Raw genomic sequence first — 26,608 nt, 5'->3', positions numbered from 1 at the left:
GAGCACGGATTGAAATTGAATCCAGCGAAATGTCACCTATTGAAACCAAAATTACACTACTTAGGGCATGTCGTGAGCGCAGAAGGAGTTCACCCGGACCCAGAGAAAGTCAGTGCGGTAACAGAATGGCCCATTCCAAAAACTGTAAAAGAAGTACGGAGCTTCCTTGGTTTCGTAGGATATTACAGACGGTTTGTTCGACATTTCGCACGGATAGCCGCTCCGCTGCATGCGCTACTCCGAGGTTTGTCGGGAACAGAAAGGAGAGGAAACATCCCAGTGGACTGGTTGGAATCACATCAGTTGGCGTTCGAACAGTTGAAAGCTGCTTTGGTCAACGCTCCCCTTCTGGCCTACCCGGATTATGAACAGCCTTTCAGGGTGTATACAGACGCCAGCAATCACGGGTTGGGCGCCGTACTAGCCCAAGTACAAGATGGCCAAGAGCGAGTTATTGCATACGCTAGCCGAGGTTTGAAAAAAACGGAAAGGAACTCGGAAAATTACAGTGCGTTCAAACTCGAATTGTTGGCTGTGATATGGGCTGTAACAGAATAATTTCGAAGTTATCTGACTGCAACTTCTTTTACAATTGTGACCGACAATAATCCTCTAGCCCACTTGGACACAGCACACTTGGGAGCGTTAGAGCAACGGTGGATGTCCCGACTAGCCAATTTCCGTTACACTATCACCTATCGTAGTGGAAAAACTAACACTAATGCAGATGCATTATCTCGCCTGCCGACTACGTCATTACCCGAGGGGGCAGATGAAAATGAAGTAATCGAATTGCCATCCTTTACTCCTAAACCTCAACGAAATCGTTGGCAAATCGGACATTCCAGGCCCCTTACAGCATTGGCTAACGAAGCGGAGATCTCCGAGTCAGATATAGATTGGAAACAAGTACAACAAGAAGATCTAATACTGCAAGAATTATTGAGGTTTTTAAAAGTACCCAAAGGGATGTCTAGACAACAACGGCTGCAAGCGCCCCCAGAGCTAGTCAAACTGCTTCGACAGCAACCGAAACTGCAAATAAAAAAGGGACTGCTAATCAGGAGTAGATACGACCCTGGCACCCATGAGAAGATAAACCAAATAGTGATTCCCCGACGACACGCCCCTTCCGTATTACGGGCCTATCACAATCAGTCCGGTCATTTTGGAATGACAAAAACAGAGGCGATCTTACGGGCTCGTTTCTTCTGGGTTGGCATGAAGGAAGACATCCAACAGTGGTGCCAGGACTGTGTCAATTGTGCTTTGAGGAGACCCCAAGATCCTAAGCAAATAGATCCATTGTGCCCAATCAAGACCAAACGGCCGATAGAATTGGTGGCCTTGGACCACGTTAAACTGGAAGTAAGTGTCAGCGGGATGCAGTATGCGCTTACCATCACGGATCACTTCACAAAATTCCTGGTGGTGGTACCAGTTCGGGACATTACGGCAAAAACGGCCGCTCGGGCATTTCTCAAACACTTTCTCCAACCCTATGGAATCCCAGATAAAGTGCTTACTGATCAAGGCCCCGCATTTGAAGCCGTGTTATTCCAAGAGTTATGCACTCTGTATGGCTGTAAAAAGATACGTACCACCGCTTACCACCCGCAAACAAACGGTTTGTGCAAACGGGCAAATCAAACCATTATCAGCATGCTTCAAAAATTGTCGGCAGAACAACGGGGTAGATGGCCGAACTTGTTGTCCAGTCTGACCTACATTTACAACAACACGACTCACTGTTCCACAGGATATACCCCATTCTACCTGATGTTTGGACGCCGCGGGGATTTGCCGAAAGATTTGGAATTATATCCGGATTTCGGGGAGACCGGGGTATGTACAAGTGACTGGGTCAGTGAGCATCAGCGGCAAATGGAGGCCGTAAGGAATGTGGTGCAACAGCGAATGGAAGGAGTGCACCAGAGGCAAGAAAGGAATTACCTTGCGGATACCGGTGAGTCTCCTCTTGGACTGGGTGATCGGGTATGGCGGAAGAAAAATCGAAGGACGAGCAAATTGGATTCTCGGTGGGAACAGTTACCATACACCGTAGTCGGCCTGCCGAGTGACAACTGCCACGCTTATCAGATTCAAAAAGACTCGAATGGCTCCACGATCACGGTGGCAAGGGAACAGTTAAAACGATGCGTTGTCAGCAACGAACCGATGCCGGCAGAAGAGGAGTGTGGGGCGAGAGACGAAGATTGCCGTGGGGGCGTATCTATACCTGATCCTACAGAAATGCTGCTGCTCATCTGTGGGCCACGTATTGGCGGCCGCAAACAAGAACAACGTCCATGTGAAACACAAGAAAGTGTTCAAAATTCGAGACCTGATCAACCGGGAGTATCGGGGTCAGAGGAAGATGAAGTGCCGGTGCCTCCACGGGAAAGGCCGGTAAGGAGTACCAGAGGTGTGGTGCCTATGCGGTATCGCATGTAAAGTGATCAACAGTTAACATAAGGGGTAGTGTAAGATTCCTGTGGACAGGCATCATTTTAGCCGGGAAAAGTTGTGATATCCTGAAAATATGAGCTGGTTACTGTGCAAGATATAAACCTGTATATGTGTAAGGTGGTAGTCAGGGAAGTGTCTATCGTAAAGGAGTGTAGTGGATTGGACATTAGTAAAACAGCATCGAGCCACTAAACTGTTAATAATAGACTCGAGGACAGAGTGGTCATGGTGGCAGACACAGGACAATAAAGTTATAATGCACGAGTCTGCCAGAAAAAGAGGGTGCTATAACGGTGCCCAGGGTGGCGGTTAAGGACGGTACTCCGGAGGAATAGAGAGAGAGAAAGGTGTGTGGATGGTGGGCTGATGCTCCAGGCGTGACGCAGCAACAGGGACTTACCCCAAAAAGGCCAAGTGAGTGGGTTTCCCGCAGACTCCGGTGACCGTGTGCCGGCGCTGTACACTGGTCCATCGGGAGATGTGACTCCTGTCGGGGGTGGTCCCGGAGACGCGGTCGAGACCCTGAAGATGGCGTCGCTGCAGAAGCTTCCAGATGTCTCAGGCGGACGGGTGATCCAAGCGTGGAAGTGGTGAGCGATAACTTTGCCGGCAGCGGGGACTTCAGGCGGTGTCACGGACGTCAGCGGCATACTCGCCGCTCAGTACAGTCATACGGGGCGGTGCCGCAGATACGCAGAGAGGAGGGGCGGCCATTAGAGGCGGGGCCCAGACGGAGATCACAGACAGCACAGCGCAAAGTGTACAGCAGGGTATGCTACGGACAGGCCACCTTTAATGCATCACCGCCTATGTCAAGTAAAGTCAGCCCCCAGCACTACCTGATATATGAGCTGCTAAGTTATCTTCTGTATGCACCCAGTAAGAGACAAAAGTAAAGTACTGAGATAGGGCTGCAGAGACTACAGCGGATGTTAGTAGAATTGTAAGGAGGAGGGCTAGGTTACAAGAAATACATTACCTAAGTGTATCTCGCAGTGAAGGACTTGAGTCAGTTCACGGACATTCAGGACAGTTCTTCAACTCACTGCAGAAAAGGATACATTTACTGACATTACTTTGCTCTCAATCCTGAATAATACAGCTAATTAAACTAACATTGTCCAGATAGTACAAGGAGTAACACAGTGTAAGCTTGTATTGCCTGTCACAGAAAGGGCAGTATCGGGAGTGAAACAGAGTTGTTGTACAAAGTTGATAAATTGTTACTTGTGATTCATATGCTAACATTGTTATAGAGTATTGAGTAAATATCTAGTGTATTGAAATGTTAACAGTGTTGTTGCATAGAGTGACAGAATTGAGGAGTATGTCTCCGCATGTTTAAAGTAGATAAGAATATGTATAACTTGTAGGTTAATTAGATAGAATTGCTAACTGCCAAATTGTGAGAGTATATAGCAGGTTAATATATGTTTTGAATTGAAGTTGCTGAAAGTGAGAGATCGTCATCTCCTGGATTGTATATAAATAAGTATTGTTAAGCAAAGGGTACTCGCTATTTATTCAAAGTGTACCCAAAGTTGATTCATATGTGGTTTCGCGATTGGGGAACCAGAGAATAAATTACAAATTCTTATCACTCTGCACCGAAAGTTCATCTTTATTGAGAAGACTTACCTGGGATATAACATTGTGTTCACATGTGTCATTGAAGTGTAGCACTATCTACAAACACACCTTTCTATTATTCACAAAACATACATGTAACATATGTACACACATATTACATTATCAGGGGGAGAAACACACTTGCCTTTTCTTCACTGACACCACATCCCTTTCCACTCTTGACACCTGGTTCATTTCCTCTGTGATCTTCTCCCAAAGCTTTCTCCTTGCACTGGCAACCGGCTTCCTGGTAGGTAATTCTATCCATTCTCGTGCTCTGGGCACTAAAACTCTCAATTCTGCCTCTTGAAATGCAGGGTTTCTCTTTTTGGTGGTGGTATCCTGCTCAGTACTCGGCCTAGATGTTGCAGGTCGTATTCTGGTGGCCCCAGTTCTCTCACCATGCAGCTCCTGGGTCACACATGTTTGGAGAGATGCAACCTCTTGTTCTAGCTGGTTGCTTGGCCCTTGTTGAGCTGGTGGCGTTATAACAGTGCCTGTTAGTGTGGGGCTCCCTTGCTCTTGGGCCCTTCTTCTCCGCTCCTGCTCCCTCTGTCTCAAAGTTTCAAGCAGGGATTCAGCTCTTGCTCTCTGTAGGGCGTCCTCAGCTGCGGAATCATCTGAGCTAGACATGTTTGCAGCAATTATGGCCTGCATCTGACTGGATATTTATATGCTAAACTCCCGCCTTGAACAAGGGGCGTATATTTTCTCCGCTATGTAGTAGCTTATTTCCGCCGATAATTCCCGATGATAATTACTGCCAATAAATACCGCGTAAGTTACGCAGGTCTCAACGTACCTGAGCATTCACCTGTACATGAACATACCCAGGTTGTTGACCATTGTGTGCTACATGGTTAAATGTGTGCACATGTCATTCCAATGATGAGTGTTTTCAGGTGGTCTATGTTGGAGTACGTGTATGCTTTCTTAAACAAATTTAAAAACATACCAACGTTCAATGCTTTCCTTACATTTGTTATGAGTATTAATTTGTCATACACCAACATGTTGTATGTGCGTTGTTATAAGCGTGTGTATTAGTGCATGGTTGTGTGTATAATTTTTTGCACACTGTATATGCAGTACGTGTCTCCCTACATTGAATGCATAATGTATGTTCTGGAGTGCATATCGGAACGGTCCGCAAAAGTTTTTATTCGCATACATATTGTTAATGTAAGATGGATTGATAAAGTTAACAATAAAAAAACTAGGTTTTCGTCCAATCAGCAACCACCAAAAGTTATATATGTACCTGCAATTAATAACTGTGCCACTGCCAATATGTCTTTGACACAGGCTGCCCCATTTTCAAATGCGGAACTGCTGGCCTTGGTCTATGTAATGGACCGTCGCCTGGGTGCCAGGGGCACTTATGTCTCCAATATGGAGAAGCGCTGGGCGTATAACGCTGCCCGGTGCTTAATTTACGCCAGGACCCACATCCAGAGAAGCCTGGGGCAGGTGGAGCGGCGCTGGTCGGACCTGCGCCGCCGGCAGCCAGTGCTTCTATGCACACTTCGGTGGCATATTAGCCGATGTAAGTATATTTTTTTTCACAAATATGTATGCGTTTTTTAGCAATGGTTTGAGTAATTACTTTTAAAATGTGCATGAGTATGTGGGTGTATAGGGGTGTATAGGGGTGTATATGGATAAGGTCTGATTTGGTGTGTAGCAGATCTAATAATTATGATGTAAAATTTTAAAGACAAATGAAAATGTGTCATTTATATTTATATGACCATGACTAATTTTATTTTTGCTTTCTCTCCTTTTCATGAAACACAACCTTCATTTTCTATACCATCAACATGAATATTTCAGCACGCGCAAGGGCACGCATGAGGGCCAGAGAGGAGGCCCAGTTGCAGGAGGCCCAGCTGCAGGAGGCCCAGCTGCAGGAGGCGGATTTGGAGGAGAACACCTTGAGTTCTGCTGGTACCCACAACATCTCCCCCTCAACTTCAAGCAGCCACTCTCCCACCCCCAGCCAGACTCCTTCCCCCAGCCACTCTCCCACCCCCAGCCACTCTCCCACCCCCAGCCACTCTCCCACCCCAGTCAGGCATCTGCCCCCAGCCACTCTCCCACCCCCAGCCACTCTATCACCCCAAGCCAGGCATTTGCCCCCAGCCACTCTCCCACCCCCAGCCAGGCATCTGCCCCCAGCCTGGCATCTGCCCCCAGCCAGTCACCCACCCCCAGCCAGGCATCTGCCCCCAGCCAGGCATCTGCCCCCAGCCAGTCACCCACCCCCAGCCAGGAATCTGCTACTGGACACCCATCCAGTGAAGAACAGGATGGCACAAGTAGCCGTAAGTAAACAATGTGCCAAATGTTTACATACACATTTTTACACATAAGCAATCACAACATCCACATATGTGTATCCAACATCATCAGTAGATGCAACATATCAATGCAGTGAGAGCCATAGCTGTGGCCTGTCCTCCTCCAGGAACAAAGGTCCCCTTGGTGTATTTTCAGAGTGTGTCCACGCCTCACCCCTTGAGTAATTGACATAACAGTACCTCCAATGACATATCATACAGTAGTGTTGTAGAAGTTATGTGGGACCAGGGGTTGTGTAACTACACTTTCCAGCATGATGTTCAACATTAATTTCTAGATTGGTTTGTTTATAGTGTGTGAGGCCATGCGGATGCATGCTTTTCACAAGAAGCTCTAGGCCTATAATTTGTACACCAATGTCGACATTTTAAAATAGTCAGGACTGCTTAAGCAGCGACAATGTCATTACCCTTAAATAGCACAGGTTAATTGTGAGTAGGGTGGCCAATCCCGGGATCGGGATCCGCGGGATCCTGGGATTTGGCCCCCAAAACACCGGGATTTCAATCCCGGGATTGGAGTTTCCAATCCTGGGATTTCGGGATTAGACTGTGCATGCGCAGTCTAATGCCGGGCAGCGTCTGAGCGGGTGCTCAGCAGCTGCCCGGCTTCTCCCGTCCCGGGCAGCGCGGCTCTGCGCAGCGTGACGACGTCAGAGGTCACGCTGCGCAGGCCGCACAGGCTGTCTGCCTCCATCCTGTCCCCGGAACAGCCTGCCCAGCCGCCCTGTCCCCGGACCAGCCGCCCACCCAGCAGCGGACCTGCCGGCACACCATGCCACCAGCGGACCAGCCCGGGCTCCTTCACCCCAGCTCGCCCACCCACCCGGCCGCACCACGCATCTGTAAGTAAATATGCGGTTTGCCGAGGTGGGTTTTTAATAGTAGGGAAGCCAATCCCGGGATCTCGGGGATCCCGGGATTGGGCATTTTTCAATCCCGAATTCCGGGATTGAAAAAATACCCCGGGATTGGCTTCCCTAATTGTGAGGTTTGAGGTGATTCCACCAGCACAAACCTCCCAATTGTGATACAGCATACATTCATCCAAGAAGGAGGAAATTAATTAATGTTATGTAATATGTACTGTATGTGTGTGTCCACAGAATAGTATTTAGTACTGTGTTTTACAGCATACCCATCTTAAATGTAGTAGAAAAATGTATGTGGCCTTCACACTTAACTCACAACTTCTTATTATGTTCAAATACAACAAACATTTGTGTCTATTATATATTAATTATAATGTTTTTTTTTTTCCCTTCATAATGCAAGAAATTGCTATATCTGCAAAATCTGTTTACCCGATTGGAGGCCCTACTTTAACACAAACCCCCCCCCCCCCCCCCCCCCCTTCAGTTTTGTTATAAATAAAAGTGTTACAGTTAGAAGTTGCCTGTGTTTTTATTCATAAATATGTTAGAGGGTTTGTAAGGGCAGGTACATACAGATGTGTAATGTAACTTATATTTGTAATTTGAGGTGAGGGGTAACGATTGATGTGTGAATGTGTGTTTTTTTAGAGTTAAATAACACATAGTGAAAATGCATGAATGTTTAATGTTGGTAGATTAAAACATCACACATAACATCAGGGTAGGTATACATGTTAAAAATTCGGATCAAACTAATTATGGACATAATTTAGTACATACACACACAAACACCAACATAACTTTATTTAAAAGTAAAAGCAATGTGGGGACACTTAGATAGTGATTAAAATGCAACATTAGAACATAATAAATATACATGTAAGGAGGGTTAAAATGTATTATTATTAGGCTGTTCATTAAGGTAGACAATTGAGGTAATAGAAAACAATAATTGATTAACAATTAGAATAATTCATTTAATTGTCTTAATCATAGTTGAAAGGCTAGATTAGCAGGGCCAAATATGTGAAGGGTATGTCAGCGTGCACAGACGTACGCTCACTCTCACGATGGGTTTCCATTGAAAACAGGCGAGACCCGTCCGTGCATAGTGGCTTTACGCTCAGACAGCCATAAGCTGTCGGTGTGATAGCGGAGGAGACCCGTCCATAAACGTTGGCGTAGGCTCTATTGTACGCCAGTTATCGGTGTCTGAGGAGATCCGTCCGTGTACGGTGGCGTACGCTAAAGTGTACGCCACTCCCCTTTGTCGGTCTTTGTGACCGTCCGTATGTGGATGTTTTGTGGGTGGACTTTCGCTTACCGCCCGCGTACGGGAAATGTACGGTGATGCGGAACATACGTACGTTTGGCCGCCCGAACCAGAATAAAGTCCACATAAAGTCTACTTGTTGCTATAGGCAACCTCAGTCCCAACAGGGTACTACAGAGGGAGGCCTATAGATTCCTTGGTCAGAGATGAAGAAGACCATAGGAAAATATCCTAAACCCGTACCCCTCGCTTGCAGTACACGGGTTCAGCTAGCTGACACCAAGCTGACACCCATGGGCTCTGCACTGAGGGAAAGGGTAAGATATCAGGACCTGACCTCACCTGCAGCACACAGGTTCAGCTAGCTGCCACCAAGCTGACACCAGTGAGAGCTGCACAGTGAGAGAGGTTTCACAGGAAATGAGAGAGTGTAACAGCAACCTAGCTGGATCCACAAGGTAGTACAGGGACCCAGCAGTTACAGTCCCAACTCCTGATTACGGCTAGGTCTGGATCAAGGCGCACAGATGCAAACTCCAAGACCTATATTACTGTAATCAACATACAATACAATTGCTAGAAACTAACTAGGCACAGGACAAGGCTGACTGGCTATTTGACTAGGATTCTGCAGCACCTGCCTAGCCTGAGATGAAGGTTTATATAGCAGGTGCAGCCATGCCCCACTCAGACATCACAGACTGTGAGCACAAAACCATTGCTGGATTCCCTGCTGTGAACAGACTGCCTGTCACCACTGCAACAGCAAAAAACCCGAACCGGAGTGTCAGCTGCGCTCAGGTTACTTTGCTAACAGTACCCCCCCTCTGACGAGGGGTCAACGAACCCCTACCACCAGGCTTATCGGGGAACTGGGAGAAAAAAGACCGGATGAGTCTGGGGAATGAAGATCGCAACTGCAAACCCATGAACGCTCCTCCGGGCCATAACCCCTCCAATGCACCAGAAAGTACATACGACCCTGCACAATCTTGGAGTCGAGTACCTTTTCTACAATAAATTCCTTTTGTCCCCGTGCTAGAAGAGAAGAAGGCCTTTTAGTAGAGGAAGAGCCATTAATAGCAGGTTTGAGGAACGAATAATGAAATGTTCCTTTTTTTTTAAACAATTTTTATTTTGCAAAATATATTTCACAATTGATGCATACAAGTTATATATATCAAACATTTCTTGAGATTAACAATGCGATCAGGAGATTAATTTTTGGAATTCTAATTTTATCACTTTCTTATTACTTTCAGGACCCTCTTTATCAATTTTCACTCATTCGATGAGTTTTGTTCAATTACTGAGTACTAAGAGGTTGTGAATGCAATGAAAACATTCCTAGGAAGAGAGTAGGAGAGAAAGAAAGAAGGAAAGGAGGATAGAAAGATGAGCTAATAAAGAGTATGTTCATACATCAATTTATGTGTCTGAGAGTTTTTTCCCATTTCCTGGTATAACATATATTTTTTGAGCTGACCAAGTGTCACGTTGTAATATGACAGGAAAGGTTTCGTCCTGAGAATGGGTAACACAAATCAAATAATCTCCGTCTGGCATCTCAACTGACATCAACAGTGAAAAATACTAACTTATCGCATTAACACATCACACTGAAAGACAAGGGAGGTGGGTGGGAGGATAGAGTTGGCGGGGGGGGGGGAGAATCATGGCAGAACTATATTTAGGTTTCGCAACCCAGAAGTCCACATCTCGTCATCCATCATCTGTACAAATATCCATCTGTATTTCCCCTATGTGGCTATTTGCCTCAAGAGATACCAGGAGGTGGACTCAAAGATTTTTTGTATACGCGATGAGTCGATTGGTCTTGACTCAAGATATATAATTCCCATTTTTTATAAAATTGTGGTGCTCCCTTTTCCAAATCAGATATCATGGCCTGTCTTTCATAGAACAGTACGTTAAGTATTGTCTTCTTTAATGCTAAGATAGAGGGAGATCTCCTATGGATCAAAGACCTTGCGGATATTAGTGATTCCTTTATCCTGCCATACATTGAACTCTGCGTTTTCCAGGCCTGGAATAAATTGGGGGTTTCCCCACAGAGTGGTGAAAGATGAGTAAGCAGGCTTCCTATGTAATATTCTGTTTATTTTTTTCCATGATCTGTAAGTGTCCCCGAAAAGAATAGACTCTCTGATCTGCTTGGGTATCATTCTGACCGGGTCATGGAGTAGTGCTGCCGGAGAATATGATTGGAATAACGGTCCTTCCAGAGTGGGGGCTGTATACTCAGATCTACCCACAAACCAGTCAGTTATTTATTGAAAATGGGAGGCTAGTGAGAAGGCCTGGCGAGGCTTTTTGCCCGCCCAGGCGAATTTTATGAATAGTGACCTAAATTTCTGCAGGTCTGCTTTTTTCAGCTGTAGCGACAGCATTTGTAGCAGGTAGGAGAGTTTGGGGAATGCTACCGACTTTATGACGGTTATTCTACCCGCTAGTGATAGTGGGAGTGTCATCCAGCCAGCAAGCTGCTTTTCAATCGCTACGTATGAGGGAGGGAAGTTAACAGTGTAAAGGTCATCTAATTTATTAGGGATTAGAACACCCAAATATTTAAGGGTGGAGTGGCATACTGTGAACTGCGATGTGAAGGAAGGGAAGTGAAAATAGACAAGAGAAGAATGGAGGGGCAGCAGGCGAGACTTGTCATAATTCACTCGAAATCCTGAAAACTGGGAAAATTGGGATATCATCTTCTGTATGGCAGGAATGGAGGTAGTGGGATCGGATATGAATAATAGGATATCATCAGCGAAGAGGCTTATCTTTACCGCTGAGGTATTTACCATTATTCCTTTAAAGTCTTGGGAAGTTCTCAGTGCTATTGCTAGGGGTTTAATTGCTAGGGCGAATAGCAATGGTGACAAGGGGCAGCCCTGTCTTGTCCTCCTAGAGCAGGGCTGGGCAACACCTGCCCTCCAGATGTTGATGAACTACACATCCCAGGATGCTTTGCATTAGTTTTGCTATGTGGCCATGCTGAAACTGATGCAAGGCATGCGGAGATGTGTAGTACAACATCTGGAGGGACGGTGTTGCCCAGCCCTGCCCTAGAGAGTGGGAGTGAGGCAGAGAGGTAGTTGTTTGTCAATATCTGGGAGGTGGAGTTGGCATATAATGATTGAATTTTATGGATAAAGTCGGTCGGGAGTCCAAACCGTCCCATGGTATTAAATAGATGGTCCCATGTGACTAGGTCAAATGCCTTTTCCGCGTCAAGACAGAGCAGGGCATGTGGACCCGTGGCCCCGACCGACTCTACCCACTGCATTACTGTAAGGGCCTTGCGAACATTAAGTACTGAATGACGTCCCCATACAAAGCCAGTTTGGTCGGAATGGACCAGAGAGGGGAGTTTAAGCTTAAGTCTGTCTGCCAGGAGTTTTGTGCAGATTTTATAGTCGGTATTTAGGAGGGAAATGGGTCTATAAGATCCCGGGAGAAGAGGGTCTCTGCCTGGTTTATGTAAGATTTTTAATATAGCTGAGTTTAAGTATAGTGGGGGGGAGTGCCTTGTAATATTGCGTTATAGAGAGCACATAGGGGTTTGATTAGTTTGGGGGCTAAGAGTTTGTAATACTCATTAGATAGCCCACCTGGGCCTGGTGATTTTCCAGGGTTTTAATGGTAGCCAAGATCTCTTCCTCTGTTATTGGAACTGTTAGCGATTGCGAGGAGTCCTCGTCTAGTGTTGGGTGTGTTAGGGATTCCCAGAATATCTCCTTCTGCCGTGAATCTATTTGGGGCTGGGAGTATAATTTTCCATAAAAAGCATGTAGGGTTTCTGCTATTTGAGATCTGGAGTGTACCACTGTACCATCCGCTTTTTGAAGGGCTTGTATGGTGGAGGGGGGGTGTTGGCCCCGCAGTAGATTTGACATGAGCCTACTTGCTCTATTACCATGTTTGTGGAACCTAGCTTGGGAGAGAAATGTGAGTTTGGATTCTATTTTAGTTAGTGGAATGTCAAAAAGTGATTTCTGCTCTTCATATTTGGCCCTGTTATCTCTCGTGGGGTCCTTTTTTAAAGAACTGGTAGGCCTCGGTCAACCTGGTTTAGGATTCCAGATATAACTTTTGGGTTTCCTTTTTGTGTTTAGAAGTGTATGAAATGATAGAGCCTCTGATGACCGGTTTCGAAGCCTGCCAGAATAGGAGAGGGGTCTCCTCTTCCGCCTGTACATTACTGAGTTTATAGTCCATCCACATTGCTTCCAGCATGTTGCTGAAATTTTCAGAGTCAGACAGCTGGGATGGGAAACGCCACTGCCTTACCAGGCCCAAGGACATTCATAAAAATAAGGTAAGTACATTTACTAAGGAGAAAGTCCTAACAGAACTTTCAAGATTGAAAGTGGATAAATCAATGGGGCCAGACGGAATGCATCCAAGGATACTAAAAGGTGTGCTGGTAGCGCCCTTAACAGATTTGGTACTTGATTAGTTTCACGGCAGCAGCATGGCCGCCCGCTACTTCCGGGTTCGGCGCTCAGCAAACTTTGTAAAATAAAGTCCATGCCAACGTGAATAGTTGGCACTATCCCCCACTATTCACGTTGGCATGGAGCTGAATTTAGATAGTGTGGCGAGTGCAGCGAGCCACCGAGCCCGCAGTGTGGGTGAGCGAATCGAGCCCCGCAAGGGGACACATACGCTGCTGCGACTGAGACGCTGCTGCCATGAAACTAAACAAGTACCACAGATTTATTCAACCAGTCACTAATATAGGTGCAGTTTCAGAGGACTGGAAAAGAGCAAATGTAGTTCCACTGCACAAAAGCGGAAGCAAAGAAGAAGCAAGTAACTACAGACCAGTGAGCATTACATCAGTAGTAGAGAAATTAATGGAAACACTATTAAAAGAATGAATAGTGGAATATCTTAAATTAAACAACTTACAGGATCCAAAACAGCATGGTTTTACTGCAGAGAGATCATGCCAAAAAAATCTTATTGGCTTTTTTGACTGTGACCAAAATAATAGATGAAGGGGGGGCTGTAGATGTGGCATATCTAAACTTTAGTAAGGCATTTGACACTGTCCCACATCGCAGACTGCTAAATAAACTTGAAAGTGTGGGATTGGATTGTAAAACAATTAAATGGATAAGCACCTGGATGCAGGATAGGAAACAGACAGTTGTAGTAAATGGAGTGCATTCTATTGAGGGACATGTTACCAGTGGAGTACCCCAGGGACGCTGCTGCCGTGAAACTAAACAAGTACCACAGATTTATTCAAGCAGTCACTAGATACAGGTGCAGTTCCAGAGGACTGTAAAAGAGCAAATGCACAAAAGTGGAAGCAAAGAAGAAGCAAGTAACTACAGACCAGTGAGCACTACATCAGTAGTAGGGGAATTAATGGAAACACTATTAAAAGAATGAATAGTGGAATATCTTAATGTAAACAACTTACAGGATCCAAAACAGCATGGTTTTAATGCAGGGAGATCATGTCAAACAAATCTTATTGACTTTTTTGAGTACGTGACCAAAATAATAGATGAAGGGGGGGCTGTAGATGTGGCATATCTAGACTTTAGTAAGGCATTTGACACTGTCCCACATCGCAGACTGCTAAATAAACTTGAAAGTGTGCGATTGTATTATAAAACAATTGAATGGATAAGCACCTGGTTGCAGGATAGGAAACAGGCAGTTGTAGCAAATGGAGTGCATTATATGGAGGGACATGTTACCAGTGGAGTACCCCAGGGATCTGTACTTGGACCAGTGCTCTTTAATATCTTTGTTAGTGACATTGCAAATGGTATTGAAGGGAAAGTATGCCTTTTTGCAGATGACACAAAGATATGCAACAGAGTAGGCACACCAGGAGGGGTAAATCAAATGACTGATGATCTAGGTAAACTTGAGAATTGGTCAAGAGCATGGCAACTACAGTTTAATGCTAAAAAATGAAAAATGATGCACTTGGGACTCAAAAACCCAAAAGCTCAATATAGTATCAAGGGTACTATCAGTGCCAGATTAAGGTCTAAATGGGCCTGGAGCTGAAAATTATCAAGGGCCTATTATGTGCAATAATAGGGGTTGTGTCCAGCACCTAATAATGTGGGGGGGCGTGACCAGTGTTCTGGTTGGGTGGTCTGCTCATGGGTGTGTCTTTATGCTTTCAACTAATTTTATATATAAATATGGATTGAGCCAAAATAAACACTATACCAAATGGATTGAGCCGAAATTCAGAATATGCTTCACAACCAGGGACAAAAACATTTACACCATAATGCCCATTACAGCCGGGCAGAGAGCAGGGGGCTGCCCAATGGTATTCAGAGCACTGCAGGCCCTGTCTATTTGAAATAATACCCCTTTCACACCAGAAAATGCAGGGACTTACCCGGGAATATGGTCCCAGGATCATGCAGGGACATTCCCTGGCTGGTCCCTTTTACTGGTGTAAAAGGGACCAGCTCAGGAATGTCCCTGCATGATCCTGGTGTGAAGAGGAGAGAAAATCACCCCCCTCCTCCCCATTTAACCGGCTATATCTTCAGAACCAACTGACCTATTTACATGGGACCAGTGTCACATTGAAGAACTTTTAGGTGGGCTTCAAATGGTTTTGGTCCCATGTAACTGGGCCATTTGGTTCCAGAGAAATCTGCCCTCAAAGAACATGAGCAGCCATGAAATTACAATATCGGTTTACCCGCAATATCTCTGGAAACAATTAACCCATATCAACCAACCTGGTATCAGATTGAAGGCCCAGCGATTTGGTTTCGATTGAGATCAACTTCGAGCTTCTGTGATGCCAGGGGGTGGGGGTCAGAATTAGCGGGTCCCATGTTATCCTATGAGGAAAACGTTCTAGCTTTGCCCGGCAGTATCTCCGGTTCCCGGACTGCTAGTGACTTGGGGCTGGTCTTGTTGGAAAGCCCTAGTCCTCATCTATAAAATGGGCCTATTTGGAGAGTGGGCCTGGAGCTGTAGCTCCATCAGGCCCATTGTTAATCCGGCCCTGGGTACTATAATGGAAACTACTGAGGAGGAAAGAGATCTACTGTAGGAGTCCCTATTTCAAGTGCCTTGAAGGCAGGAAAGCAATGTAGCAAAGCAATGAGGAAGGCTAATCAGATGCTTGGTTGCATAGGGAGAGGAATCAGTAGCAGAAAAAAAGAAGTAATGATGCCACTTTATAGGTCATTGGTACGGCCCCATCTGGAATACTGTGTCCAGTTCTGGAGGCCATATCTTCAGAAGGATATAAATACATTAGAGACTGTACAGAGAAGGGCAACTAAAATGGTGCATGGCCAAGAATTGGTATGCTCCAACTCAGTTGGTGATCTGCTCAATTCCATACCTGAGCCCTCTGACGAATTTACTTCATTTGATCCCACGAATGAAGATGAAGTATCTGCACTTTTCTCTTCCTCTCACTCTACTACCTCTCCTCTTGACCCTATACCCTCACAAATAAGTAAATCTCTGTCTCCTGTTCTTATCCCAATCTTAACTAAAATATGTAACCTCTCTTTCTCTACTGGTATCTTTCCTTCATTGTTCAAACATGCAGTTATTACTCTGATTCTGGAAAAACATTCTGATCCAAGCTCTCTCTCTCAAACTACCGTCCCATTTCTCAACTTCTATGCACCTCCAAACTACTTGAAAGACTTGCCTACACTCGCCTCACATGCTTTCTTAACTCTCACAACTTACTGGACCCGCTTCAGTCAGGCTTTCGTGCCCAACACTCCACAGAGACAGCACTGACTAAAGTTGTGAATGATCTGGTCACTGCTAAGTCTAAAGGCCACTATTTACTACTAATTTTTCTAGATCTCGCTGCTCCTTTTGACACTGTTGACCACACATTTCTCATACAAACACTACAATCCCTAGGTCATAAAGACACAGCCCTCTCTTGGTTCTCATCCTAACCGCTCCATTAGTGTTCATTTCTCTGATTCTACCTCCACTTCGCTACCTCTTTCAGTTGGAGTACCTCAGGGTTCAGTTTTAGGTCCTCTGCTTTTCTCAATCTATGCCTCATCTCTTAGCAAACTAATCAGCTCCTTTGGATTTCAGTATCATATGTATGCGGATGATACTCAGCTCTACCTATCCTCCCAGGACCTGTCCCTACCTGTATTGAGCCATGTCTCTGAATGTCTTTCTGCTGTTTAATCCTGGATGTAATCTCGCCACCTCAACCTTAATATCTCAAAAACAGAATTAATTATATTTCCGTCAATAAATAGTAGTTACCAACCTAATATCTCTATCGCTATTCAGAAGATGACAATCACTCCTACCTCTCAAACTCGCTGCCTAGGTGTTATCCTGGACTCTGAACTTTCCTTTGTACTGCACATTCAATCTCTCTCAAAATCATGCCACATGCACCTAAAAAACATTTAAAATTTGCACTTACCTTACACAAGACACTGCAAAAAACTCTAATCCATGACCTCATTATCTCACACATTGATTATTGCAATAGTCTCCTTATTGGCCTTCCCCAATACAGACTCTCACCACTACAGTCCATTATGAATGCAGCTGCAAGGCTAATCTTCCTAGCCAGATGTTCATCGTCTGCAAAGCTACTCTGTCAGTCACTTCTTTGGTTACCTGTATTCTACCGTACTCAATACAAAATTATTTTACTTACACACAAAACCATAAACCATACTACAACAACATACATATCTTCTCTTATCTCAAAATATCATCCAACAAGACCTCTACGCTCCTCCCAAAATCTGCGTCTCTCATCCACACTCATTACTCGCTCCCATTCCCGACTGCAGGACTTTCTTCGGGCTGCACCCACTCTGTGGAATGCCCTCCCAAGCACAATAAGACTCTCCTCCAGTCTCCAAACCTATAAGGGTTCCCTGAAGACTCATCTCTTCAGGCAAGCTTATCAAATTCCAGAACCAGTCATAGAACCTTGCGTTCTGGTGGAATCGATGCAATAAGGAACACAGTATCTATCCTTATGTATCAATGCCTATTTCCCTATAGATTGTAAGCTTGCGAGCAGGGCCCTCCTACCTTTTGACTGTCTGTAAATACCCTGTTTGTTGTATCACTGTCTCCTTTGTAAAGCGCAACGGAATATGCTGCGCTATATAAGAAACTGTTAATATATGATAAATAAATAAGTGCAGTCTAGGTAACATTTTACATAACTCGTAAATAATTCATAATTGCCTACTCTGCTGCAAGTTAGTGGAGATTCCCAATTTTTAAGGTAGCCCCCTCACACCTGCAGTAGAGTTGGAAGATTTCGCACATCCTGTACAATAACCCCCCCCCACACACACACACACACACACACACACACACACACACACACGCACACACCTGGGGAAACTCAGATGCTTAGGGAATGTGGCAGGTTTATCACTTTAGTCTTACCCCCTGATTGCAAACCCACAAATTATGGCAAAGGTGGGGACCAGGCCTAATGATGTAAAGAGCACCCCACTTCATTAGCAAATATGGCAAGTATGTTTTCAACTGTATCATTGTGGTCCTGGCCCCTGCTTCACAATGCCGGTAATCTCGGTGGAGGCAGTGTATAGGGCAGCAACGATGATCCACATGAGCCCATATGTTCCAGTCTCAGTGACCCCTAGAGAATATACAGCATACAGTATATCACAGTACATCATTACACTGCTCTGTTGTTACAGCCCCAATATATCACTATTATAGACAGACAAACATAGATTATTACCAGACAACCAATAAATCAGCAGGGAAATCCCGATATTCCAGTAGATGTGCATCTTTCCTCTCTGCTATATGCTCCAGCGTAGTATCCTGGGGATTAGGTAGCAGTTGTTCTCTGAGCTACTGTATGTGCTACTTACATTTCCTGTGTTATCCTCAGTGTTATACTCCGTTCCTCTGCCTCTGATAAACGTCCAGCCAATCATATCGTAGTTGCCATGTTACAGGCTGTGGTTGAAAAAAGTCAGTAAGGAGCTGATTGGCTGGACATTTATCTCTCTAGTCTTTATCACCCTTGAATTTATCTCTTGTTAAGGCTTAATACATCTGCCCCACTATATTTTAAATGCCTCTATGATGTATTACCTATGTTTCGTATGTGCTTCTTCCTTATCTGCCCTTACTGCCTGTAATAAGTCACTTAGCTGTCCTGTAACTCTATCAGCAGAATTTAGGGGTAACCTGTAGGATTTAGGAAGCCCAGGATCTCTGTGTATTTGGGATCTATACTCCCTGCAGTAATAATTCTCTGCGCTGCCTGTATGAAGTACACTGTAGTATTGTCTGTACTGCTGACTGGAGCGCTCTCCCAGCACGATGCTCTGTCTCTGATTCTGGGGAAGAGGAAGTGAGTGAGCATATGGGGGAGTAATGTAAGAATCACTGGTGTGAGATGGAAGGGGCGGTGGACAGCAACAGAGAGAACAAAACAAGAAAAGGAAAATGTATCTGTAGTATTTTGCCCCAGTGCCAGGACAGCTTCCATGCTCTCAGCACCGGAGCAGCAGCGGCCACAGGGGGAGGTGGAGCTGTGTCCTGCACCAGATGCAGCTTCCCCCAGCGCAGAGATCAGCTGTCTGATCCCTGAGCCAACAGTATGGGTGCAGTGGGGAGCGGCCGCCAATCCAGAGCGCCGCTCGCAGCGGTTTGAACCTCCTGCCATTCGGGAGCCAATCAGGGCTCCCGTATCGGGAGCCAATGGCAGACTGTCGTGGTGAGCCAATCAGCGCTTGCCATGCCATTCTACTTTGTGTTGTAGTTAAAGTAGTCGTGCCACATTTAGGTTGTGTCCGGCATCTGTCCCACCGGGAGGGAGAAGCTGGAAGGTGGCAGAGACCAGAGGACGCTGGGATCAAGAAAGAAGATCTCCGGCACCTCCTGGACGAGGAGAAGAAGCGGCGCCGCCACTGGCCAGTATGGGCCAGTGGCAGAAGAAAGAAAATGGCAGCTCCTGGAGGCCAGATGGGGAGGAATGCAAAAGAGCTAACGAAGTTCCCCCCCGCGGCCTCTCCCAAAAGCAGGTAGGCCATTGACCACCTACCCCACATCCCCCTGGACCACCATGTGTTCGGGCATTTGGCCCGTGGGCATAGTCAGGCCCTCTTGGCCTGTTGGCATATTAGTCAGGCCCTCTCGGCCCAGCCACTCACCCGCCCCGCCGCACCAACCCCCGCAGTCTTACCTAGGTTCAGTACGCGCTGGTCACGGCTCCCTTCTTCTGCTATGAGGACCACCACAAAATGTCCGCCCCCATACAGCAGACAGTTTCAGAGAACTGTGTGCTATATGGGGGCGGCCATTTTGTGGTGGTTCTCAGCAGAAGAAGGGAGCCGGGACCGGACCAGCGCATACTGAACACAGGTAAATACTGGGGATGGGGGGGTTGGTGCGGCGTGCGGCGGGGTGTAACGTAACTATAGCACTGCAGCCCCCGGCGCCCGCACATGCATAGCGCCCCCCCCCCCCCCCCCCCCCCGCGGTCATGGGGGCTGTGGTGTTATAGTTACGCCCCTGTGGCAGTCCCCTCTTGGGTCCCCAAATAGCTAACGGGAACATTTTAGAGTGTGCGTATGCTAGGCCAGCTATAGCTAGGTAACATCAAAAGTTAGTCAGAGGTTTGAAGGGATTGTTTGGTGGTAAAGTCTTGTACTGTTTGTATATTGTGTTTGTGCAGAGCAAAGTTGTTTAGGTTGTTGGTAATACTGTAGTTGCGTCACACCACACACACTTAGTTCTAAGGCTTTGTGTTGTAGTTAAAGTAGTCGTGCCACGTTTAGGTTGTGTTAGGCTCTGCACGTGTCTAGTGTTTCTGTCTCCTTACAGGGACCTGTGAGGAGAACTGTGGGGCCCAGTACAAGAGTGAGGATGGTGAGTGTCATCCTGTACCTCTGTGTGTCTGTCTCTGCCTATATCCCTTCCTTCTTTCTTAAGGGCGTAAGTGGACCTTGTACCCCCACGCAAGTCAACTCATCACCTAGGTGCGCAAGTGCCAATAGGTGGCACTCCGGGTTCTGAGGCTGCGTGCCGATGATGACGCTCCCTGGAGCCCGGAGCTTCCTGTTGTAGAGACGTTGTGAGACGGGGGGGGGGGCGCATCGGTCTGTGCTAAGGAGGAACTGTGCTCGTCACCTCTCCTTCCTCCTAGGTATTCGTGTCCGGGTGCCAAAGTCTTCAAGGATCGTGGTTCATGGAGGTGAGAGGGTGTGGAGCCAGTTAAGTGGTCCGGTTACACCTGCACTGCAGCATGCAGCAAGCACCACACCGCACCACCCCTACACCCCTCTAACATATCTGTTAGCAGTAACTCTGAGGAGATGCAGCATTTGCTTGTCTGTAAGGGAAATATACAGAAGATCAGACCTAGAAAATAGACTATTGTAGTAGTGATGATATTGCAATCAGTGGTGCCAAGAGAGGGGGAGGGGGAAATTATTACCCAGGACCAGTTCTGATGGAGGGGCCCTGTGGGGCCCCTGTTACCTGGCAGCAGCAACTTCTCTACCAAGCACATGCTGCTGTGTGCTGGGCTGCAGTGTAGGGATGGACACTGCAAAATCATCAATGGTTTTTGACCGATGTAGAATAGTTTTGCAATCGATGTCAAACCATTACTTAACAGGTTTTTTTCTTACCCAAGGGGCTTGGACATGGAGCATAGCTCCACCGCTGACACTGTAAAGCCCCGCCTCAGGTTCTGATTGTCACATGGCCAGTCAGTCAAATAAAAGGGATGGCCATCGATGGTCATACATACTTAGTATGCTACCATCGATGGTCATTTGCACTATCACCATCGACATACATAGATCGCAAACATAGATGGCTATAGCATCGATAAAGTACTGTTTTTCAGTATTTTATTTTAAGGGGTAACACAGCAAAGGACACCCACCACCTGGACTCCAAATTTGCCTCCATCACCTGTGCCCGGACCAGCTTCCACAATCACCCCAGCAGCCGTGGATTATTGGGACTCAAAATCACCTCTTCACCAGGTAGAACTCTATGCCAGCAGGTGTTCCCTGGACAGGAAAATACAGCATCTCCCACAAAGTCCCTGCTATAGAAATCGGCCTCCAATATTTGGGATGTATCTAAATGAAGCATCATAGGAACAGACACCGGACACTATTCCTTCTGGACTCTGGGTGAATATCCTTGCTTACACAAGTCTTTAACATTGCTATTTAGCAAATTAATTTATTTTCTTTTAATGTTTACTGTATTGATTTTACTTTAATAAATTGAATATATTTTTACACCTGTTGCATGGTATACTGTAGATATAATTAGAGATGAGCGGGTCCGGATCCCCGAGATCCGACAGATCCGAATATCGGGGATCCGGGCCAGATCCGAGCCGGCTCGGGTGTTCCCGCCTGAATTCCGGACCAATAACGAGGCCGAACGTCATCATCGCGCTGTCGGATTCTCGCGGGAGCGGGATCTTATAAAAGACGCACGCGCGCCCGCCATCTTCACTCCAATCTTGGAGAGGGAAGAGGGTGGTTGGGAAGCTCCGTGTGCTCCGTGCTGTGCTCTGTGCCATGTGCTCCGTGACCTGACCTGTGCCCTCACTGCCCTGTGCTGTGCTCCGTGCCATGTGCTCCGTGCTGTGCTGTGCTCCGTGACCTGCCCTCACTTCCCTGTGCTGTGCTCCGTGCCATGTGCTCCGTGCTGTGCAGTGCTCCGTGACCTGCCCTCACTGCCCTGTGTTGTAGACTTGTGGCCTGAGCCCTGTAGTGTGATTTAACTAACAAAAGGTGCTGCAGTGCTCACACGCAGGGGCTGCAGTGTCCACTGTCCTGTGGCCCATGCCCTGATGTGATTTATTTAGCCCTAAGCCTTGTGTTGTGATTTATTTTATTTAGCCCTGAACCCTGTGTTTTTTTTGTGATTTAACTAACTCAGTGCTGCAGTGCTCACACACAGGGGCTGCAGTGCTGCTGAGTAGTACACTGTGTACAGGGGCAGCATTAATACAAGGGGCTGTGTCCAGTGTGACGGCCTATATCTTATCCATTGTCCAGTGTCACAAGTCACTCACGACATATATCCTGTGTCCTGTCCTGTGTGACGACTGACGACATATCCTGTGTCCAGTGTGACGACATATATCCTGTGTCCAGTGTGACGACATATATCCTGTGTCGTGCTGCAGTGCTCACACGCAGGGGCTGCAGTGTCCACTGTCCAGGGGCTGTCCTGTGGCCCGTGCCCTGATGTGATTTATTTAGCCCTAAGCCCTGTGTTGTGATTTATTTTATTTAGCCCTGAACCCTGTGTTTTTTTTGTGATTTAACTAACTAACTCAGTGCTGCAGTGCTCACACACAGGGGCTGCAGTGCTGCTGAGTAGTACACTGTGTACAGGGGCAGCATTAATACAAGGGGCTGTGTCCAGTGTGACGGCCTATATCTTATCCATTGTCCAGTGTCACAAGTCACTCACGACATATATCCTGTGTCCTGTCCTGTGTGACGACTGACGACATATCCTGTGTCCAGTGTGACGACATATATCCTGTGTCCAGTGTGACGACATATATCCTGTGTCCAGTGTGACGACATATATCCTGTGTCCAGCGTTACATATATCCATTGTCCAGTGTGACGACATATATCCTGTGTCCAGTGTGACGACATATATCCAGTGTCCAGTGTGACAACATATATCCTGTGTCCAGTGTGACGACATATATCCATTGTCCAGTGTGACGACATATATCCAGTGTCCAGTGTGACATATATACATTGTCCAGTGTGACTACATATATCCAGTGTCCAGTGTGACAGGGGCTGTGTCCAGTGTACAGGGGCTGTGTACAGGGGTTGTGTCCAGTGTACAGGGGTTGTGTCCAGTTTACAGGAGCTGTGTCCAGGGGCAGTGTCCAGTGTACAGGAGCTGTGTCCCGGGGCGGTGTCCAGAGGCTGTGTCCATTGTCCAGGGGCCGTGTCCAGGGGCTGTGTCCAGGGTAACGGGCTGTGTCCATTGTCCAGGGGCTGTGTCCAGGGTGACGGGCTGTGTCCAGTGTCCAGGGGCAGTGTCCAGTGTGAAGGCTATGTCCAGTGTACAGGAGCTGTGTCCTGAGGCTGTGTCCAGTGTGACGGCTGTGTCCATTGTCCAGGGGCTATGTCCAGTGTGACGGCTGTGTCCAGTGTACAAGAGCTGTGTCCAGAGGCTGTGTCCATTGTCCAGGGGCTGTGTCCAGGGTGACAGGCTGTGTCCAGTGTACAAGAGCTGTATCCAGAGGCTGTGTCCATTGTCCAGGGGCTGTGTCCAGGGTGACGGGCTGTGTCCAGTGTCCAGGGGCAGTGTCCAGGGGCTGTGTCCAGGGGCAGTGTCCAGTGTCCAAGGGGCTGTGTCCAGTGTGACAGGCTGTGTCCAGTGTAAATTAAGAAAAACAAATAAAAGTAATAAATAAAATAAAAACACATTTTTGGAGGATGATGGAGGAGGAAATAGTGGGAGATCAGCAACCTGATAGAAGTGCTGAAGCTGCTACCACCAGTCATGACAAGGCCGATACCTCTTTGTAATTGCTCTTTGGAGCATTTCTCTTTTTTTGGGATAGTTTATTAAACTGCCACCCTGTCTGCCCCTGCAGTGCCGCTCTGCTTTCAAGATGTTCCAGGTTGGAAGTGTAAGGTCCACATGTATGTGATGCCGACTGCTGTCGCTTAGTTTAGTCATCCAGCTACCTCGGTATAACCTTTTGGCCCAACTACAGTAAATGAAAACAATTTTGTAAGCTGTGAAGTGATCAAAATTGACTAGAAATGAGTGGAAACTAATGTTATTGAGGTTAATAATACTTTAGGGGCAAAAACAGGCCCAAATTCTGTTATTTTAGCCATTTTTAGAATTTTTTCATAAAAATCCAGATCCAAAACCAAAACCCACAAGGGTGGTTTTGCCAAAACCAATCCAGATCCAAAACACGAAGGGAAATCCAGATCCAAAACCAAAACCCGAAAAAGTGGCCGCCGCACATCTCTAGATATAATGCAGTTTCACACCCCCTCTTTCTCTAGCTACTTTTATGTATTTGGGCTTGACCCCCAAATTACTGAAACTGCGGCTTCAGCAAACCCACTCTCCCCTATGCGCCTACTCAGGACACATATAGGGCCTCATTCAGATCAATTCGGTACTGCGTGCATTCCCCATGCCGGCGTGGGGGGGGGGGCGGAGATGGGCAGGGAGCGCGGGGCTGCCCCATTACCATATGGGAACGCCCAGCATTCCATGGGCATTCCCATGAGAACGCAGGGCATTCTCATGGTAATGAGGCAGTGACACGGGTGTGGGGGGCGGGTAGCTGAAATCACCGGATGTCAGCTGCCTGCCTATACCCACGCCAGCGTGCACGCAAATGTAAGTAGCTGAAAAGTCATTTATATGTGCGTACACGCTAAACATCATTCGATGGTCGGTGACCATCGAAAGATGTGGGCGGTTACCCGAGCCATGCGAATGGCTGTTTATGCAAAACATCCATTCGCAGGTGTTCGGGCGAAGCTGCACTTTGAGGGGGCGGTCGTTCGCCGGGCGGGGTTTGGTGGACTCGCAAGTCTGCGAATTCGCAGCCATGCGAATCAACCTGAATAACCCCCATAGCATACCTCCCAACTGTCACGATTCCGTCGGGACAGTCCCGATTTTCGGGTCCTGTCCCGACGTCCCACCCGCGGCAGGCATTGTCCCGCTGCGGGGGGGTGGCAGTTGGGAGACCCCCCAATGTAGTAGAATAGACGCTGTGCGCATGCGCACAGCGTCTATTCTCGTATAAAAATGAGGTCGCGGCTAATTAGCATAAGCCGCGCCCTCATTTGCATACGCCACGCCCCCTTTTCGGGCGCTCGCGCGGCTTCGCCGCGCGAGTGTCCCTATTTCTTGACATGAAAAGTTGGGAGGTATGCCATAGTGTCCTAATCCCCTTGTTTATTCTAAGGGATGCATGGCCATGCCTTCCACAATAGGCCACATCCTCTGAGTATCTGGGCTCCGCCAGGCTCTCTACTGCCCTGATTGCAATAACTATAGATTACTCTCTAGGGATGCGGTGATTAGGTCGACAGTGAAAAGTTCGGCATTTAAAAAAGTCGACACATGAAAACGTCAACATGAATTAGGTCGACATGGGCAAAATGGTGGCACAAACAAAATGTTGGCATGGAACAGGTCGACATGGAAAGAGGTCAACATGATTTTTTTATTTAATCAACTTGTTCATACTTTACCATCCCAGTGGGCATAGCGGGAGAATAAAAACTTTCCCGAAGCTACTGTAGGTGCAGCAAGGGGACGCTGTACACTGATACGGTGTTTATGTTGACCTTTGTCGATGTAGACACACACACAAAATATTGAACAAATAATGTCGACATTTTTCATGTCAACCTTTTGCTTTTATAAAGAATCACGAATGCTGAGCAAGCAGTGAGGGAACATAAACCGCTGGTTCCCCAGGTTACACTTGGAAGGTGTCTTGTGACATGCTAATGAGGATGGGCACAAGGCCTATCAGAGCAGGGGGAGGGATAGGCTAGATGTGAGTCACTCTCTCCTGAGAAGCCCCACCCACCCTTCCCTATTTCTCTCTTCTTCGGCGGCGGTAAAGAACGGTCATCCTTTTAAGATCTTGTGTGTGTGTGTGTAGATAGTGGGGTGCGCTCTCCCTTGGCATTGCCTGTCATGGGCCATGCTTCTGTCCGGGGGATGGCCAAGCCACCTGCCGAGGTGGATGACCTGGGAGAGTGATCACCAGCGATGGTGTGTATGTGGAGTCATCTATAACCCCACTTTCCTATAGTGACCGTTCTTTGGTGCCGCCACCAATTATAGTTATAGTTAATTGTCAAAAATAAATTTGACATTCATTTTTGAAACGCCAGCACTTTGTGTCCGTGTCTTATTTATTAGTTAAGTTAAGTTATAGTTAAGTTAAGGTTTTGTTTGGTTGA

At 46.8% G+C, this 26,608-nt stretch overlaps 1 protein-coding gene across 1 annotated transcript in view; it reads right to left on the bottom strand.

The window, feature by feature from the left end:
- The window catches only part of LOC146072692 (adhesion G protein-coupled receptor E3-like), a 208,316-nt gene extending 189,353 nt beyond the window's left edge, over positions 1-18,963 (bottom strand). Inside the window, exon 1 of the mRNA XM_083179887.1 lies at positions 18,367-18,963. Coding sequence (XP_083036013.1) covers positions 18,367-18,418 — 52 coding nt within the window. The 5' untranslated portion in view covers positions 18,419-18,963. The remainder of the gene's footprint in view (positions 1-18,366) is intronic.
- Positions 18,964-26,608: the final 7,645 nt, after the last annotated feature.

Source organism: Crinia signifera, chromosome 4 (genome assembly GCF_055691185.1).
Source record: "Crinia signifera chromosome 4, ASM5569118v1, whole genome shotgun sequence".
NCBI classification, from domain to species: Eukaryota; Metazoa; Chordata; class Amphibia; order Anura; family Myobatrachidae; genus Crinia; species Crinia signifera.
Note: the sequence above shows the minus strand (reverse complement) of the source record. Positions and strands in the feature narration are given on the sequence as shown.